At 32.6% G+C, this 20,823-nt stretch overlaps 2 protein-coding genes and 1 pseudogene across 2 annotated transcripts; all 3 read left to right on the top strand.

Moving 5' to 3' along the window:
* The first annotated feature begins 758 nt into the window (after window positions 1–758).
* Window positions 759–2,357, top strand: LOC123219913 (galactinol synthase 2-like). The gene is made up of 4 exons (XM_044641881.1): window positions 759–1,190; window positions 1,282–1,602; window positions 1,696–1,830; window positions 1,910–2,357. The coding sequence occupies exons 1-4, from the start codon at window positions 858–860 to the stop codon at window positions 2,132–2,134; spliced, it is 1,014 nt and encodes a 337-aa protein (XP_044497816.1). The 5' UTR covers window positions 759–857; the 3' UTR covers window positions 2,135–2,357.
* Window positions 2,358–8,723: 6,366 nt separating this feature from the next.
* LOC123219912 (galactinol synthase 2-like) lies at window positions 8,724–10,373 on the top strand. The gene is made up of 4 exons (XM_044641879.1): window positions 8,724–9,165; window positions 9,260–9,580; window positions 9,669–9,803; window positions 9,886–10,373. Exons 1-4 carry the CDS (start codon window positions 8,833–8,835, stop codon window positions 10,108–10,110), a joined length of 1,014 nt encoding a protein of 337 aa, XP_044497814.1. The 5' UTR covers window positions 8,724–8,832; the 3' UTR covers window positions 10,111–10,373.
* A 1,877-nt stretch (window positions 10,374–12,250) lies between these two features.
* Window positions 12,251–14,209, top strand: LOC123221496 (annotated as a pseudogene).
* The last annotated feature ends 6,614 nt before the right edge of the window (window positions 14,210–20,823 follow it).

The following is a 20,823-nucleotide window of genomic DNA, read 5'->3' as shown; positions in this document are numbered from 1 at the left end:
AAATGTGGAGATGAGTATGGTAGGGGGCAGGGCGAAAACGAGACACATATCTCTGTTTCAGATTGTGAGAATATTTTTTATTCTTATTTTTATTTTTGTTCTTATCCTATTTCTCATTTTTATCAAAGAATTTTTTTTTGTTAGAATTGAAAAAGGTCCAAAATCTTAAATTCAGAATGAAGTTATCATATCTAGTGTTTATAACAGTACATACAATTTTACCCCGGGGATTTATTTAAGTATAGATAATCCCTTTTTAGTATTTTATTAGACAAACATAATCTTGCACTTGGGTCAAATAACACCGACATGGCCGCATGTGTTATGCGTATTTTAGGATATTCTTTTCTTTATTAAGTTTAATTATATTTCCCTGTGTCCTGCACCGTCCTAATCCAGAATTCTCTCTTTATCCGCTAGATCAAATTTTTTCCAGAAGTCCCCTGTCAAAACGTCACTAAAACTTAGTCAAGTCTATAAAAACGACCACGGTTAAGATAATAATAAAATTATGTATACCTATTTTGATACACAATTTATATATATAAATGAAGTGTTATTATATGATTAGATATTTCTTTATCATATGATGACACATATTTTAAAATCACTTAATTATATGATGATACATCATTATGTACAAAAAATAAGTACACATAACATTACTCTCAAGATAATATGACATCTTATACTATCATAGTCTAGTCCCCTCCATCCGTGGAGCCCAAAATCCTATATAGCACCCCACCACTACACTTCATTTCATCAACTCAAATCGGAGCAATCTTCAAACCTTTAAGCACTCTTTTCAATCTTTCAAAATTTTCTCCTAACTTTCATTTCTTAAACTTTTCAATATGGCTCCTAATACCACCACCACTGCTGTCACCAAGAACACCCTTCTCTCCAAGGCTCCAAGCCTGTCAAGCCGTGCATTTGTGACTTTCTTGGCTGGTAACGGGGACTATTGGAAAGGAGTGGTGGGGTTAGCCAAAGGGTTGAGGAAGGTGAACAGCAGTTACCCTCTAGTCGTCGCGATTTTGCCTGACGTTCCTGAAGAGCACAGGAAGATTCTGGTCAATCAAGGCTGTGTTGTGAGGGAGATCGAACCCGTGTATCCACCTCAGAACCAGACTCAGTTCGCCATGGCTTATTACGTCATCAACTACTCCAAGCTTCGAATTTGGGAGGTACGTATTTCAATATCATTGGATATCACGTATTAATTACTGGTAAAACTATTGTTTGTGTAATTTTGTCGCTACTTTGGCATTTTTGCAGTTTGTTGAGTACAGTAAGATGATATATTTGGATGGTGACATCCAAGTGTTTGAAAACATCGACCATCTCTTCGACATGGCTGATGGTTATTTCTACGCAGTGATGGACTGTTTCTGTGAGAAAACCTGGAGTCACACTCCTCAATACAAGATTGGTTATTGCCAACAGTGTCCTGACAGGGTGAGCTGGCCGGCTGAGTTGGGTCCTGAGCCTCCACTTTACTTCAACGCCGGCATGTTTGTTTACGAGCCAAGCCTGTCAACTTATGATGATCTATTGAAAACCCTCGAAGTCACACCTCCCACTTCTTTTGCAGAGCAGGTAATTTTAAATTTATATTTACTGGTCAGTTTCACATCATCAATTCAAGTTAGAATTGTATATTAATTTTTTTTTTTTTTTGTAATATTGTAGGACTTCTTGAACATGTACTTCAAGGATATATACAAGCCTATTCCTCCAATTTACAACCTTGTGTTGGCTCTGTTATGGCGTCACCCGGAGAACATTCAACTTGATCAAGTCAAAGTTGTTCACTACTGTGCCGCTGTGAGTATTCTACGTATGCCCTATTGATTTGATATGAAAACATAAGGATCTAAATTCTAACTGATTATAAATTTCTCAGGGGTCTAAGCCATGGAGGTACACTGGGAAAGAAGAGAACATGGACAGGGAAGATATAAAGATGCTAGTGAAGAATTGGTGGGATATATTCGATGATGAATCACTTGACTACAATAACACTGCAGCAAGTGTGACTGAAGCAGAGCCAGGGAACTTGGGGCAGTTATTGGCAGCGTTATCAGAGGCTGGTGTTGTTCACTATATTACCGCCCCATCTGCTGCCTAGAGAGGCTGCCGATGAAGATCCATGTTTTTAAAAATGTATACAGTGTTCCATGTAATAATTTAGCTGTGTATAGGTGTAAAGGGTGTTGTCTTGTGGTGAGGTCTTTCCTTTACTAAAAGTGGGAGAACCTCCGGGAGGACGAAGACTTTTGTTCTTCCTCTTTATGGAGTGTTTAGTTTGTATAATATTTTATTATTAAAATAGAAAGATTATTTTAAAGATAGATTATTTTGAAGGTTATTTAGTATAAATGATTACTATATTTGATAAAATTTAGTATGTATAAATAATTATTGTATTTGATTAAAAGTAATAAAAAATTACTACTAAATTATTTTACTTAAATGTTCTTAAATATAATTATTTTTAAATATTTTTTATATTATTTATCATATTAATTAAAAATAAATTTATTTTTATCTAAAAAAAATAATAAATAATAATATAATTATAGTAAAATAATATAATTATTTTTAATTATCTTGATAATCTTTAAATTAATAAATAATAATATAATTATAGTAAAATCAAGATTATCTTAATAATCTTTAAATACCTAAAGTGGTGAAGGTGGTAATCAAATTATCACTTATATTACCTGTCACGTCAGTATTGGTAATAGAAGATTATTATAAACCAAACAAGAGAATAAAATATAAATTACCAATGTAATCTTCGAAAACTGAAACCAAACAGCCCCAATGTATGTTTGCTAAGTGCAGATATATTGTATTATATATGAATTTGTTATTAGTGAATTTCATTAGTTTTGATAGAGAGGATAAGTTCTCTGCGCTTTCTTTCTTTCTTTCTTTCTTTTTTTAAATTATAAAATTAGACTTAATATTTAATATAACTATTAAATTATTAATATATTCTCGTTAATTAAATATTTATTACTCATACTTTAAAAAGGTATAAAAAAATTATCCAATTTAAAATATTATATTTTGATAAATTTTTTGAAGGGCGTAGCCATTTTTTTTTAATTAATAAAAAATATATTACAATTTTAAAAATTTTCAACTAATAATGCTAAACTTATTTTTAATTTTTAAAAATCTCTTAAAATTTTCATTAGCACCAGTAATATTTTTAAAATTTTAGTTTGCACTCTAAAATTATGAAAAGGGGAAATATAAGAAATAATGTGAAAAAAGAAGATTAAAAAAAAAATTTAAAAAGAGAGAAAATAATGAGAAAAAAGTGGAAATAAAAAAATTTATGTAAAATGATTTTCATACCTTTTCACTTAATAAAATTCACTCAAAGAAGTAGATTATGGTGAAAATTTGTTTTTTTTTTTAATTTAAAGATGGAAATTTTGTTATTTTAATAAACTTTGGGTTGAAAATAGTCCCTCGGACTAAAAAATTTATCAACTTTCTTTGGCCTCTATCCATTAAAGGTTAATAACATTAACTCCCTTAAGAGTAACCTGTCAACTATTTCATGGTAAAATGTAATTAGAGAAGATTATATTGTCGTTTCTTATGCATTCTTTTCAGAAAACGCCAAAAAAAAAACATTATTAATACTCTTATCCTACATCGTCTTTGAGATTATCTTATGCCATCTTTAGTCGACTCTATCATTTGTATGCATAAGATGGTTTTGACAACAGCCAGTCTCACTGATTTGTATTCATGACTTGACCCTTTTTGCCTCTCAGTCCAAGTTTATTCATTAAAGGTGATTATTCACTTTTGTTTCACCTATGGGCCAAACTAATTTATACTTAGGGGTAATGCTATTGTTTTTGCAGCAAGTCTCTATGGCAGCATGGACTTACTGGTCAGGAAAGCTTATTCATGTTGAATTCTGAGCGGTCTTTAAAGAGTGTTGGGATTTTGTCCTTGTTGCATTGCCTTTGTGGTTTTCTGGATGGTCTTGCTGCCCAGCTCTGTAGCCTTCCTCTTGGTCCTTTAGGAGGTAGTATAAAGCATGGAGTTTGGTCTCACAGCAGCTTTCCAAGTTGCCATGAGATAAGGCACAGTTTGTTCTTAAGTGTTGCACAACCCAGACTGTAGCAGGCTCCTCTTTTGATTCTGCAGGTTCCTGGTAGCAACAGATTGGATCAGCCTGTAGCGGTTTCCAGAATTTCCAGTTTTTATAGTAGACTTGGTTTAAGAGTTACTGAAGCTGACATAGGCATTTTGTTCAAGGTCTGGACTGCTACCAGAAAAACTAGAAAGACTACACGTTTCTCTGCCCAAATTTTGCTTCATAATAGCTCTGCAAGGAGATTATTTTGTCGACCCATCTTGGCCAATCTACACTGCAAAATTATGCATTTGTGGGAAGTATCTTGTCTCATTTTCAGCTACCCAGAACTCACTGCACAGGCAGGAATTCTCCTAATCAGCCCAGTCTTTTGGTTGTGCCCACAGAGGAACTCTGCTGCAATCTGGAAGTGTCGCTGGACTATGATTTCCTCCAGGCAGCGTTTAGGGGAAGACCAACTGTTTTTGCTCCTGTGCAAGTGAATTTTATTTTTGTTGAATTTGACAAATATTTCTTGTTTTTGTTTCTATGGTGATTTGGTATGTTCTTTCATCTTGTCAAGTTAGAAAATAAATGTTTTTGTCTCTCTTAAACTCTATCATGATAGGAACCATGATATACTTTCAAGAAGAGATAATGTTGTTTTGTTGGTTTTTTTTGTTGTGTTAACCTTTCCAACTTTATTGAGATTTCAACTATCATTCTCGTTAGAAGGGAGGAGCGTAGGTTGTTTTTAGTTCTTTTTCTTTAGACTCTTTCTTTCTTTTTTCTAATATATACAATTACTTTTATATATATATATATATATATATATATATATATATATATATATATATGCATATGCTATCGTTTTCATTTTATGTAAGAATCAAATAATATTTTTCGAACAAAGTATAAAAAGAAGGTGAGAGATTGCAAAAAGAGGAGACTACATACCCATAAAAACCTACACATAAACCACAAAAAGCCTAGTAATTGATCTCTACTTTGACAAAATTTCTCGATGTTGATCTTGTCATTAGGCTTGTCAATTAGGTCAAACAAGCCTGAGACTTAATTATTCGACCCAAAAAATTCAGTTTTGAGTTTAATAGAACTCAAGCCTTGGTCAAACCTTGATAAAAAATTTTGTCTATTAAGTTATCAGACTCAAACTTGAACAAAGGTTGTTTAAGCTTAGATTCAATGAGGACTACAATTTTATTGTGGGTTGAGGTGTACTTATTAGGTTTTTAAACCTGTAAGAGATTATAAAGGTGTTTTTGAAAGTTTTAAAAATTATAGGGACAAACCTAGTAAGCAGGAAACATGCTCAAAGTTGGAAATATTTTAATGAACTAGGTTTGAACAAAAAATTTGAGACCCTTTAGGTTGAGCTCAAAATTTTTTACAAGCTTGAGCTTGAACTAGCTAGGCCTGAAGGCTTACTCATCATTTCTAGCCTCCCTTAATGTTACTCTTTATCATTTCTAAATCTATCCATATTGATCTCTTATCAAGATGATCCTTTTAACATTGTCCTTATTATTTTCAATCCCTCTTAAACGTTGATCTTATCACTTTTGGTAATTCTTCCTTTGAACTACAGTTGACCCCATGCTTGAATAATAACCCAATGTAACTCCTTTAATTAAATCACAATTCAAAGTGATCTATTAAGGAAGCAAATTGTACCTTCCTTAATAGAAATCTATTTGTTGTCTCTTGACCTCACTTCCAAGTTTTGTGACCCATCAAGCTCCTTGAACAATGATTTTGTGTCCAACACATAGTTAGAACATCCATTGTCCAAAAACCATACATCATCAGCGACAACATCATTACAAAAATGGGTCATGAAAGTTTACTTCATTTTTTTGCTTTCCAAAACTTGCTTGATTATTCTCATCTTCTGCTTTGGTCTAACAATCAACTCCCTTATGGCCAAGTTTCTTGTAATAGTGGCGCCGAATTGAGCTTTTATATTGCATATTTTCACCAAATTGTCTTCTACCTTTGCCACAACCACGAATACGAAAACCACCTCTGCCATTGATTTTCTAATTGAATATTATGTCTTTTCTTTTCAAGATGACTCACCCTTTACTCAAGACACTTTCTCTTTGTTCTTGTCATGCGTCCTAATTAACCTCTCTTCGTGAGCTTGTAAAGAATTCATTAATTCATCAAAATAATAATTAGATAAATCATGTGTTTTTCTCAACTGTGACAACTACATGACTATATAATTAATAGATTTTACTATAATCACCATTGTTGAGCACTGAAACTCTTTCATAATTTGTCAAACATTTGTTGAAGTATTTGCTTCTGCAATTCTTGATAAGACTGACTTATGCTTTGCTTGTTGAATGAAATATAAAGTTTTAACATTTTTCTTCTTGATTTTTCTCACGTTCCGCGCTAGCATACCCACGTTCAAGTTCCACAGTTCATGAGACTTGAACAAAGTCTTCATCCCATAAACACACTTAAACAAATCACATATACACTCGTTCAACCTAATCAAGATGACTTATTTATCTTTATTCATTAAATAAATAAATTTGAATCACTCTTAATCGATTAGATGTAACCAGGAAGTTTATATTCGGGCTCTCCTTGTTAAATTAAAATGATGTTTTATAAACAAGATTTAATAATGTACAAGTGTAGCTGTGACAAATTAATATCAGAACCTTTGATTTATTATACATACAAAAAGAAATTATGAATATATAAATAAGTTGGAGGTAATAAATTATCGAATTAAAGTATATAATTTGTAAAGGGATATTGAATTTTTTGCCTTAATTGGAGCACATTTATACATTTATACTATATTTTTCACATTTTAAATATTTTTACCATTTTATATGTTGAAATACCTAAATTGCTTTTATTTTTAACATTGAAAAATCAGATAAAACAATAATATTCTCTTTATGCATTACAGAGAGAGAACATATGGAGATATATAGTCTCAATATTTGAAACAATGTTTATACATGTGTTTGATAAAATCAAGAGAATTTAAAAATTTTTAAGTTTAAACTTCTTAGATTAAATTACATTTGAATTTAATTTTTTGAAGTTTAAATTCAAATAAAAAAATTTTAAACTTGATTTTATCTCTTTAAATTTCAGTTGACGTTAATCCAATATTGAAGCTATACATAAGAAAATAAGTCAATAAGTGAAGCCTCTATAGCCCATGAAGAGCATGCAACCTAAAAGCCTTGACGTGAAGTCTTGACTTAAAATAAACCTGAAACATAAAAACACTTGTGTTGAAACATAAAACCTTAGGTGTTAAGGTCAATATGTAGATTTTATATGGGATCACAGGGGTTGGTGTTAATGTCAAGCCTCGGCTTTGACACCAACCCCGTTTTTCCTCTGTTTTTGATTTAAATTTGGATTTTTGTCAACTTGTTCTTATTTTTACTGTAATTACATTATAGCAATATTAAACAATACAATAATATAAAATCACAATATTAAATAATAAAAAAATATGAAATCATAATACAATTATATTTCACATGAAGTCATAACTATTAATCTATTTTATATTATTTAATTTTAAATTGTTAAAGAAAAAAACATAAAACATAAGGATTTGAATAAAAAATCACACACTTGCTTTAAATATTTTCTAAAGTTGAAGAATTATTCTGTTTCAATTTTTTTTATATTGTAAAGATTTTTTCTTCTCAAAAGATTGATAAAAAAGAGGATGAATTTATCTGTATGGGTCACTCTTATGATATTTTGTATGTACAATTAAAAATAAAATAAAATATTCAATATCCCGTAAAAACTTTGGTTATCGCTTTTTCATCCGAAGGACTTAACAAATATTATTAACGAAGCTTCGTCCCAGGTAGCAAAATTGCATGTTGAAACGTGGCACTTTCTTCTACTGGATATTGACACTTGTTGAACGGTTGAACCTACCCGTCCGTTACAAAATTGTTTGAGATGCCGCGTTGCCAATTTTCTTATTACGTAGTAGCCCCATTTGACCAACCCCTTCCACCACTTTGCAGTTGCCACGTGCCCTCTCTGTTACTATAGTATTTGTGGGGCCAGGTCGGTTGTGGGGTCCTGTCGGTGTGTTATTACTTTTTGAAATAAATTCATTTAAATTTTTTATTCACACTTTTTCTCTTGTCTTTTTTGTTTTTGACTTGTCATATTTGACCCTCGACTTGTGTAAAATAATACCTATTCTCTGTTAAATAAAGTTGTAGATTGTAGAAGAGAGAAGGGTGTTTCTGTATTTTGAGCAATGTGAGTATCTTCCGAGGATATTCTACTTTATAATTAAAATAATGATATTCCCTCTTTTGTGCACCGCCCAAATCCAGAGTTCTCTCCTTAACCGTTGGATCGATTTAATGCCACACGTTGAGCCCTTAACGTACTTAAGTTTCAGTTATCAAGACCAACAGTCAGTCTCACCAAGTCAGTCTTCACAATATCAAAATGACGTCGTATTCCACCATATCCTTGTCCCTTCAACCTAAGTATATCCGTATTTAGTAATTTACTATTCTACCCACCCAAACTCCTATATAAACCCACCGCCATCACCGTTTGCTCATCAAATCGAAGCAAAACATTTTCTATCTTTTCAAAGCATTTTCTTCCAGCCAAACACTTATTTTCTTTTCTTCTAACTACATCCGCTTCTTTTCTTGAATTTCAATATGGCCCCTAATACCATCACCACCACAGTGACCAGGACCACCTCTCTCTCAAAGGCTCCAAGCTTGTCAAGGCGTGCATATGTCACTTTCTTGGCAGGTAATGGGGACTATTGGAAGGGAGTGGTGGGGTTGGCCAAAGGTTTGAGGAAGGTGAATAGCAGTTACCCTCTTGTTGTTGCGATTTTGCCAGACGTTCCTGAAGAGCACAGGAAGATTCTGGTGGATCAAGGTTGTATTGTGAGAGAGATCGAGCCTGTTTATCCTCCTAAGAATCAGACTGAGTTCGCCATGGCCTATTATGTCATCAACTACTCCAAGCTTCGCATTTGGGAGGTATTTATTCTAATTTCATTACATTTTATGTTTTTCACTTAAAAACTATCAAACAGGGCCCCGTTCATTCACTGGGTTTCTTTTGATTTTGCAGTTTGTTGAGTACAGTAAGATGATATATTTGGATGGTGACATCCAAGTGTTTGAAAACATTGACCATCTCTTCGACATGGCTGATGGTTATTTCTATGCCGTGATGGACTGTTTCTGTGAGAAAACCTGGAGTCACACTCCTCAATACAAGATTGGTTATTGCCAACAGTGTCCTGACAGGGTGAATTGGCCGGCTGAGTTGGGTCCTAAACCTCCTCTTTATTTCAATGCTGGCATGTTTGTGTATGAGCCCAGCTTGTCCACTTACCATGATCTCTTGAGTACCCTCGAAATCACTCCTCCCACTGCTTTTGCAGAGCAGGTAATTTTAAATTTATATTTACTGGTCAGTTTCATATCATTAATTCATGTTAGAATTGTATATCAATGTTTTCTTTGTAATAATGTAGGACTTCTTGAACATGTACTTCAAGGATATATACAAGCCTATTCCTCCAATTTACAACCTTGTGTTGGCTATGTTATGGCGTCACCCGGAGAACATTCAACTTGATCAAGTCAAAGTTGTTCACTACTGTGCCGCTGTGAGTATCTACATATGCCCTATTAATTAATTTGATGTGAAAAGGTAGGGATCTAAATTCTAACTGATAATAAATTTTTCAGGGGTCTAAGCCATGGAGGTACACTGGGCAAGAAGAGAACATGGACAGGGAAGATATAAAGATGCTAGTGAAGAATTGGTGGGATATATTCGATGATGAATCACTTGACTACAAGAACTCTGCAGCAACCGCGCCTGAAGAAGAGCCAGTGAACTTGGAGCAGTTAATCGCAGCCTTATCGGTGGCTTGTGTTGTCCACTATATCACCTCCCCACCTGCCGCTTAATGGTTGTGGATTCTCTATGAAGAATGAAGATCCATGTTTTTTTTTTTTAATGGATTCATGTTTCTCCTGTATAGGTTTATAATTTTTTTCCTTTTTTTTTTATTTTTTATTGGTTAAAAGTTCTGGTGTTCTTCCTTTCTTGGATGAAGAAAAACCTTAATTTTAAGATTGTAACTTGAGGAGGAAGAGGATTTTTGTTCTTCCTCCATTTCTTAATGTTGTGCATATTTAGTAATATATATCAGCAAATGTTTTTTTCTGTATATGAACTCCTTGCCTAAACCATTGGGAAATTACTTGCAGTATGGACTTATTCCCACCAAACTATAACTTCTGAAAATTTCATTTACTCGTTTATAGACAAATAAGTTAACTTAAATAGTTTTAAAAGTAAGATTGTTCTTTTATTTATAATATTAAAAAGAAATTTAAATTTTTTTTCTCTTTCTTCTTTAAACTCTAAAAACTAATTCTTTTTTTCCCAAATCAAGTTTTAAAAATGATATTTCCCCCCTAGGATTTAAATTTTTGGAATAAAGGTCATTTCTTCCACCCCTTTTATTAATTCAAAAGAATATATATATATATATACACACACACTATGTTACATCAATTTAAAAAATAAAGGAAATGAAACAAAAAAAAAAACTAGAAAAAAGGCATACTTTATTAAAATAATTATTTTCCTAATCAATTAACTCAATCAAAACTTTCTAAACTTAAATCCAAAAATTAATATAAATTAAGGTACAAAATATATTTAACAAACTTTTTGAGATTAAATGTTGTTTAATTTCAGTAAAAATTAAAGAGTATTTTTTTTATTTTCAACAATTCTAGCATGTTAGCAGATTTCAAAAAAGTGGTTTTTAAACTATGAGATGGGACCATGTCAGTGAATATAAAAAACACCCTTTTGAAATTAAAAAAAGAGAGAAAAAAATAATATTGTATATACATATTTTTTAATATATAATTGAATATATAAATGATATATTATCATATAATTGAATACTATTTTATTACTAATTCAAAATTCCTCAATTATGTAATGACATATTATATGTATATTTAAAAATATATGTATCTGTAATTTTATTGGGTGAGAAAATATGGATGAGAAAAACATTTTTTTCAATTGTTCTTAAGTAAATTATCTACAAATATAGTCTTAAAAATTCAATTGATTGGAAAATTTCCTATGTAACCATAAATTTTTATCATGTTGTCCATTCGGCACGTGGCAGAAAACACCAATTACCCTTGTATGTAAAATGTCCATTAAGCCCCATAAGATAAAACATTAATAGGGTTGTGGAGTCTTCAACTTAGAATTTCCTTGTGTTTCAAAGTCTCAATTAAGACATAAAGTAGGTGAGATATCAGATTTTACAGATAATCCTTCGCAGGTTTGGTACTAACTCCATATTTTCGTTACTCTTGTTGGAGTTTGATTGCTTTTATTGTGCTCGTGTAGAAAAATTCATGCATGCATGCATGCATGCATATTATTCATTGAATAATGCTATTTGAAATCATTAACATTATTATCTATATATGAAACTCTTTATAACTTGTGTTGCGTTGTGTTTTCATTTGACATGGTTTAGAGGCAAGGCACCATTGTGGGTCTTGACTATTCCCTAGGAAATTATTCCTTTTAGCCTTGGTAATTTTGAGTCTAGTTATGTTTATTTTTCACAGGTAGTTTATGCCTGGTATCATCTTCAGGTTGTCTCCGAGACCAGCTTATCTCTGGCAAAGTTTGATGTGGCCTATAGTCTTCGTTTGTACTGAAGGAAAGAAGAGTAATGATAGGTATTGATATTAGTTGAGAGTTAATTTGTCAACACAAATTGAAAAGAGAGTAATGAGAAAGCAAGGGATGGCCAGAAAACTACCGCATTCAAAACCTTTAAAACATTTTGAAAAACTTATCCTGATTATATTGAAATTTTGAGAACATTCATTTTTCATGCATTTAAATTTATATGGTTCCGATTAAAAGATAGTCTTTATAAAGCTAGCCGTGAGTGCTTTGCAATTTAACAAAATAAAAAAGATGACTCTGAAACTCAACACGCTCTCCCTCTTACCCCTAAACCCAAAACTTTCTTTTCAATTCCATGCCACTACCTTCATGCCCTCCGCTACTCTTTCTATTAAAACCAAGTAGGTTTTTCCTTTTCTGTTAACCCAAGGTGGAATAATAATCTTTGTCGATAAGAATTAATTTGTTTATAAGTTTTGTATTTATAGTTATATTAACTAACAAATATGTTGGTTAAAGCAGAAAGGTTAAAGGTTCAAAGCAGCTGTGTTGCGGTCTGCCACCAGAAAAGGTGGAGATATTCAAGTCCTTGGAGGGTTGGGTTGAGCAGAATGTCTCAGTGCACCTAAAGCCTGTTGAGAAAAGTTGGCAACCAACAGATTTTCTGCCAAAACCTGAAACTGAAGGATTCTACGATCAAGTCAAAGACTTGAGGGAAAGAGTTAACAATCTTCCTGATGAGTATTTTGTTGTATTGGTTGGAGATATGATTACAGAAGAAGCCCTTCCAACTTAACCAAACAATACTTAATACACTTGATGGGGTAGGGGATGAGACTGGAGCAAGTCTTAGTTCTTGGGCAAGTTGGATAAGGGCTTGGAGTTCTGAAGAAAACAGGCATGGTGACCTTCTCAACAAGTATCTTTACCTTTCTGGACGTGTCAACATGAAGCAGATTGAGAAGACCATTCGGTATCTCATAGGTGCAGGGATGGTAAGATAAATTTTATAATACAAATCTAGAAAGCACGGAAACTTACCCCATTTTGTGTTTCCGCATTTTGAAAATGTTTCTATTTCTGAAACACCCTAAAACTGATACCTATAAACATCCTAAAACTGGTACAAAGCGTTTAGAGGTTGTTTAAAAAATATAAAAAAATTTGAAATTCATTTTTTTTCTTATTTTTTAATTGACTAAAAATTAATTTCATGTATCACTTTTTTTTTACAATTTCAAACTTTAATTGTGATTTCATTTCTCCTTTTTTCTAGCATCTGAAGTTTTTTTCTTCTCTAATGTGTTAAAACTCTTCTCTTCTCCATCTCTGATCTCTCCAACTGTCAATGAACGCTTAAAAAATTGACTTAATTAAGTGTACACTTTTTTGTTACTAAAAGGATGTTGTATTATTTTGAAGATATACAAGTTGTATTTTTTTTTTTATAAACTTTGACAATTGTAAAAAAATCCGATATTTTTTATATTTATAAATTTTCTCACATTTCCGCTTCCTATATTGTTGAGAAATACATTTCAATGTTTCCATTTCTATGTTTCAACGTTTCCACGTTTATGTTTCTATACTACATAGATACAAATTTAATTAATCGATTAGTAATAATTTATCTATATATCTTAATCTATTAGGATCCTCAATTTGAGAAAAATCCTTATAATGTGTACTTCCAAGAGAGAGCAACATTCATCTCTCATGGTAACACAGCAAGGCTAGCCAAGGAGCATGGAGATGTGACACTTGCAAAAATATGCGGTATTATAGCTGCTGATGAGAAGCGACATGAAATTGCATACACGAAGATTGTGGAGAAGCTATTTGAAATTGACCCGGATGATACTATGTTGGCTTTAGCCGGCATGATGAAGAAGAAGATTAAAATGCCAGCGCATTTGATGCACGATGGTGAAAATAGTAAGCTATTTGACCATTTCTCAGCTGTTGCCCAATGCCTTGGAGTATACACTGCCAAAGATTATGCAGATATTCTAGATTTTCTTCTAGGAAGATGGAATGTAGATAAGCTGACGGGTCTTTCAGATGAGGGGCGCAGAGCTCAAGAGTATGTGTGTGAATTGCCTTTGAAGATTAGAAGATTGGATGATAAAGCTCAGGCTAGGAAAAAACGAGCTGTTGCTCTTGTTAATGCCGTGCCTTTCAGCTGGATTTTCGGAAGAAAACTAGAGCTAAACGTCTAAGTTTGATGGCAGCTTATACATTTCATATTTATTACTAATAATGCCAATAATTAAGCTGCTCATTAACTACTATGATATGAATAAAACTACGTTTTTGCTTTTTTGTTAAGTACAAGGGACATGCCTCAAGTAACGGTAAATCAAGCTCCCCCATTCAAAATTGTAGTGCCAAATCAAGGGGGGCGGGGGTACTCTAAAACAACAATCCAACAACAAGAACAATCATTGGCTCCTCCTTTTCATATAAGACACAAAATTGAAAATTCATTATATTTACAATCATCTTCCATAGTTCAAATATTTGATATTTGAAAATTCGATTCAATTGTGTCAGTATTAATTCTAGATAAAAATTTAATTAAATTATATCAATATCAAAATTCTTACATTCAACATTTATAGCAGGTCAAAGGTCTATTTCTCACCCAAGTTTAAGTGTGTTCTCAAAATCACACCTATGAGGTTTAAAAAGTCAAAAGTCTCACCCATCCGTTTAAAATCTCAGTTAAAGTTAAGGGTAAAATCGTTATTTAACAAAAAATTTAAATAACTAAAATTTTATTACCTTTACCCCCTTTTGTTGGAAAATCTCATAATTCCCTCCCATCCAAAGTTTGAAAAATCAATATTTCCACCTTAGGGTTTGCAAATCATTGTCAGAGACAACAAAATTCGTCGTCTCCGACTATGTTGGCTCTCTATCTCAATTTATGTCTCCTTGTCGATCAAATCCCAAATACTGAAGTATCCAATTTCCTCCAACAAAGGTGAAATCATCTTTGTCGGAGTGTCTTTGTCTGGGACGAAGGCGATTTCTTCTTCCTCGAAGGAAAGCAGGTTCTCTAGTGCTTGAGATTTGATCGACAATGAGAGATAAGCCAAAAAGGAGAGCCAACACAACCGAAGACGACTATCTTCGATGACGATTTGCAAACCTTAGGGAAAAATTTTGATTTTTCAAATTTTGGGTGGAGGGGGATTGTGAGTTTTCCAACGAGGGGGGCAAACGCAATAAAATTTTAGTTTTTTAAATTTTTTTATTAAATAACGGTTTTACCCCTAATCCTAATTAAGTTTATAAACAGATGGGTGAGACTTTTAACTTTTTAAACCTTACGGGTGTGACTTTGAGTACGCACCTAAACTTGGGTGGGACATAGTCTTTTGGCTTTTGTAATATGTGATATAACAAATGCATCACTACTACGACTAGTTATATGCCACTATCTCATATAACTCTTCAAGTCACTTTATCCATGATAAAGTTTCTATGTTGTTTGCAATAAGTCACATGCCTCGCACTTCATTGATTTGAGAAAAACAATAAAATAGTATATTTTCTTACATTCATTACTATGTGTCACTCTTCAACAAGTTGTAATGCATCATTTATATATATCATCTATTTTTTTTAATTAAGAGTATGCGATTTACTTTTAAGTCTAAATGTTTATTATACATAGTCTCAAGATGAATCATTAGACTATCAGACTATCAAATTGTTGTTGTGTATTGAAAAATGGGTTTCACGTGCTCTGACGCAGCAAAAACGTGGTCCCACACACCTTTAAGAGCCAAAACAATGTCCTTATGCACCTTTATGAGCCTGTTATAAACAAGCATGAATACGAACACGAGCCTAAGCAAAAATCAGGAAATGAACTAGCCCGAACCTAAATAGGATAATACTCGACTCGGTCAGCTCAATGAGTCGAGTTGAGCTTGCTAGTTTATAAGTTGGTTTTCTCTTCTATTGCACTGAGTTGGTTGTCTATTATCTAATTGTTTTTCAAAAGCTTGCTTTGTTGGCCTTCTATTGCATGAAAAAATGTCGTCGTTTGAGAGCATTTAAAGTTTAAATGAAACCCAAAAAAAAACCTAATCAGTTTTCACTTATCTTCTTGCTATTTCTTCTTTGTTGAAACTAAACCCAAAACTAAACTAAGTTGTCGTCGAACTCTTCTATTCACTCACAGTTGAAACATTGTTCAACTACCACAACTGCAACGCCGTTCAACTATTGACAAGGTTTATCTCTCCAAAACCTTTCAAAACAGTTGGTGATGTCAAGGACTACCTCAAGCCCCTACAACGGAGCTTCACAGCGACAATAAATGCCCTCCTGGAGCTATCTCCCAAAGCTTATCTCATTGTCTCAATGAGCATATCAGTAGAGTTGTTTATTGAGATTTTTATTAGAAACATTTTAGGAAAGGAAAAAAAAGCATATTTAACGAACTTCTCTTTTTCAGAAACTTGGTAATGTGTGCTTAGGAATTTTGAATGGTGCTAAAGTAGGGTTGCAAGATTTAAACCTTATTGAGGGAATGTTCAATACGAGCCAGAACCCGAGACAGTATATACGAACCCGAGTTTGGTGCGAGTTGAGCATAAACATTTAAATTATAAAATGAGACGAATATGAACATGTGTTTCAACGAGATCAGTGAGCCCGAACTGAGCCTGAGTTGAGCTTAAACGAAAATGAGTTGAACCTTATTCGGGCCATGACACACCGAATCAGACTTCGACCATTGACTCGTCGTTGACTGACCTATGTTATCGTTGACTGGTCGTTGATCGACGACTACTAACTGTTGATTATCAATAACCCATGGATGTTAATCGGTTCGGGTAAAGTGGTTGCCCAAGGGGTTGACCCATTGACCAAACGAGTTGGACAATCTGGTTTTCCCAACTCGATTGTAATTTGCGTCACCACAAAGAACCTTAATTTCGACTAGTTTAATTGGCCATCTTCTAGCCGTCGATCTACCGTGAAAGCTTTGGGCTTTTGAAGAGCCCACATTGGCGGTCCTAGAAGAAACAATTTTCGGTGTTAACATCGTCGAAATTTGGCTAAATTGAGGCAAGGAAGACATGACTATGGGTCTTGGTTTTTGCCTTTGATTTCGTCGATTCAAGGTTGTTTTTGGTGTGATTTTCAATTCAAAATATGTAAAAAAATCTAGGCATCATACTAATATGTTTCCAACTTCCAATTTCATGCAGATTGTTCAAATTAATTCAAACTCCAACATTCGAATTTTGAACAATTTTAAGCAAAAATTTCACATAATCAGATTATACATTCACAAACTAATAGACATAATCATTAACTTGTCTCTGGTTGCCAATGTTGGAAAATCATGTCAAATTCTGTAAACTGAAAATACAATATATTTGTGTACTCAAATTTAGGAATCTGCTTCTATTTCGAATTGAAAACGATCCGAGGCGCATTTGGATTAGTTATTTCCACAACATTATTTGTTTTTCATACTTTAATTTGGATTTTGTAGGAAGAAGTTTAGTGTATTTGGAATTGGAAGGCCTTTATGCCTTTTCTGCCACTGAGAGGAGGCAAGCAAACTTGCGGTAAACTGAAAATGGGTAGCTTTACTTTATGGCAGTTGTTGGGGCTTTAACATGTGCCCAATTGCCAATAACCTCCTCCAATTGTCAGCAAAGGCAGTTAAGGCAAACGGCCGGGTTGACCCGTCATAAGTAGACCTAGATCAGATATATATATATATATATATATATATATATATATATATATATATATATATATTATGTTACATCAATTTAAAAAATAAAGAAAATGAAAAAAAAGCCTTAAAAAAAAAGGAATACTATATTAAAGTAATTATTTTCCTAATCAATTAACTCAATCAAAACTTTCTAAACATAAATCCGAAAATTAATATAAACTAAGGATACAAAATATATTTTATAAACTTTTTGAGATTAAATGTCGTTTAATTTCAATAAAAATTAAAGAGTATTTTTTTCCTTTTCAACAATTGTAGCATGTTAGCAGATTTTATAAAAGTGGTTTTGAAACTATGAGATGGGACAATGTCAATGAATATAAAAAACATCTTTTTGAAATTTAAAGAGTGAGAAAAAATAATATTATTTGTACAGTATATAATTGGATATTAAATAATGTGTTATCATGTAATTAAATATTATTTTATTATTAATTCAAAATTACTCAATTATACGATGATATATTATATGTGTACTAAAAAATATGTGTATATATATAGTTTTATTGGATGAGAAAATATCAATGAGAAGCATTTTTTTCAATTGTTCATAAGTAAATTATTTACAAATATAGTCCTAAAAAGTCAATTACATGAAAAATTCCATAAATTTCTATCATGCTGTGTATTCGGCACATGTGGTAGAAAACACCAATTACCCCTCTATGTAAAATATCCATTAAGCCCCATAAGATAAAATATTAAGTAACTCCAATAAGGTTGTGGAGTCTATTTGAAATCATTAACATTATTATCTATATATGAAACTCTTAATAACTTGTGTTGGGTTGTGTATGTATTTTCATTTGACATGTTTTTGAGGCATCAATTATACCTTAAGGCACCATTTGTGGGTCTTGACTATTCCCTAGGAAATTATTTCTTTTCCTAGGAAATTATACCTTAAGGCACCATCAAGTTTGAGTCTAGTTATGTTTATTTATCAAAGGTAGTTTATGCCTGGCATCATCTCGGGCTTGTACCGAGACCAGCTTATCTCTGGCAATGTTTGATGTGCCATATGGTATTCGTTTGCAACTATATCAAGGGGACAAAAAGATAGAAAACTCTGTGTGTGATAAATTGAATAATGTTATATACACAAACAATGATATATCACTATGTGATTTGATAGTTTTAAATTGACCAAAAGACTTATTCTCACCCAAGGTTTGATGTGTTCTCAAACTCCTATTCATGAAATTTCAAAAACTCAAAAACTCAATTTTTGTTAAAATTGTCTATTACGGTTAAAAGTAAAAATATCATTTAGCTAAAAATATTGACAGAAGGTGGGCATATAGGCTTTTGAAACTTCATGGATGAGAGTTTGAGAATAAGTTTTTTGGCCTTTTAAATTAAAGATAAAATAATATTCAATCATATAGTGACATATTCTTAATTTTGCATATTGTTTGTGTACATAGTTTTATTGTGATAAATTTTGGTTGTTGAAAAGCAATCTTGTAAAGCAGGTTAAAAGGATATTTGGGTGAAGCTTGGCTTGTCAATTTCTCCTGGTATGTGTACCTCATCTATGTCTTAATTAGGTTGTTTCATAATCTTGGTGTGTGTGTGTGTGAGTATATATATTTTGCTATAATAATTTATCTATTACTTGATTTGCAGAAAGATAGAGAGGAAGAAGAAAGAGTATTGCCAAATTTTTTTTCAAAAGGGTGTTTGTCTCCAGGTGGTACAAGTATGAACTCAAATGAGAAGTCTCCCCAGTCATCCCTAAAACCAGGTTCTGCCATGCCCGGACACCTAAGTTGTACATATAATCATCTATAGCGTCCATGTTCGCCATGTATAGTGGTTTTGCTCTATACTTCCTTTTTGCTACCATGTCATAGGGGAGTATAAAGTTGATAGTAAGATCGAAGTTATGATTGTTTATAATGAAATATAATGAGATGGGTTTTACCTAATATGAAAGAATCGCTGAATTAATCCAATTGATTTGTTACTTAATATAGGTTCTTGGGGGAGGAAAGAGTTACGATATTAGTTGACAGCTAAATTTTTAATCGATGCAATTCTTTCTTTCCTTTTCTAAACCTTCCTCAAAGTCATCACTCTCACTCAAATGCTGTTTGCTTTCCTCCTTACGATCTTCCTCTTTCTCATCTTTTGTGTCTTCAATGTGTAATGAAACGATTTAGGGTTGGTTGGGATGGAGATAGGTTGTTCAAAGGTGGGTTAATGGAGACGTGGAGGGCCAACAAGACAGAGTCCCATCAGTAGTCTTAAAATCACAATGGTTTATGATAGCTTTTAAATGGATTTTTGCTCAAATCAATTGACAAGGTTATTGGATTAGAGTTCAATTTTTTTAGGTACGTGGGAGGTTGCTGGATTGGGCTAAAGGTTGTGGTAGGTAATGGCCAAGATTTGTAAGCAAGGTGAGGAAAGATGGGTGATACAGCTCGAAGGTCTCTCGAGATGTGATCCTATTATTTCTTGGTCTTTAATTTTGTGTGTACATATTAAAGAATCTAACAGCTTTTGATTCTCTGACTTTGGTGGTGATTCTCTTTGACTCCATTGAATGGATGGGGACTTTAACAGGTAGTCATAATCTTGCATCAGGCTGTGACACCTGGAAAACCAATTCTGATTTTGGTTTGTATTCCACTGTTCCCTTTGCCAACTGCTCGAGTCAATTCAACCAAGCTATCTTCATTGAACCGCAAAAGAACATGATCCTTGCAGTATGGGCACCGACAATCATGTTGAAGGTGCCTTGACTTCCATCAGCACACCGGAAAATGGCACAACACAACCAATTATTTATAGAGGCTTATTTCAGTATAATTATAAAAAGAAAAGATTTAAAAAAATATAATATAAAATAATATTATTATAATCAAACAATTTTCAATAACAAAGCAAATAATGTGTGAGAAAATGGAATTTTTTTCAAATTTAAAAGGTAAAAAATAATCATTCAACAAATATAAAATTGTGTAACGAAAGTCGTGTTTCCTTATAAAAAAGGCTAAAAGACATATTCTCACCCAAGGTTTGATGTAAACCAAACCTTTAACGCGCTAACTATTAAAAATTTAAACTCTCACCTATGGACTATTAAAATTAGTAGAAATAGTTAATTATAGGGATAAAATCGTTATTTAATTAGTAATATATTAAAAATAATAAAATATTA

The sequence above is a fragment of the Mangifera indica genome, chromosome 7, assembly GCF_011075055.1.
Source record: "Mangifera indica cultivar Alphonso chromosome 7, CATAS_Mindica_2.1, whole genome shotgun sequence".
NCBI classification, from domain to species: domain Eukaryota; kingdom Viridiplantae; phylum Streptophyta; class Magnoliopsida; order Sapindales; family Anacardiaceae; genus Mangifera; species Mangifera indica.
The sequence above is the reverse complement of the archived record's forward strand: the minus strand, read 5'-3'. Positions and strand labels throughout refer to the sequence as shown.

Coding starts and splice junctions, on each gene's coding strand:
- LOC123219913 (XM_044641881.1), top strand. CDS start 858: ATGGCTCCTAATACCACCACCACTGCTGTCACCAAGAACACCCTTCTC. Junction 1,191..1,281: donor CCAAGCTTCGAATTTGGGAG/GTACGTATTTCA, acceptor GCATTTTTGCAG/TTTGTTGAGTACAGTAAGAT. Junction 1,603..1,695: donor CCACTTCTTTTGCAGAGCAG/GTAATTTTAAAT, acceptor GTAATATTGTAG/GACTTCTTGAACATGTACTT.
- LOC123219912 (XM_044641879.1), top strand. CDS start 8,833: ATGGCCCCTAATACCATCACCACCACAGTGACCAGGACCACCTCTCTC. Junction 9,166..9,259: donor CCAAGCTTCGCATTTGGGAG/GTATTTATTCTA, acceptor TTGATTTTGCAG/TTTGTTGAGTACAGTAAGAT. Junction 9,581..9,668: donor CCACTGCTTTTGCAGAGCAG/GTAATTTTAAAT, acceptor GTAATAATGTAG/GACTTCTTGAACATGTACTT.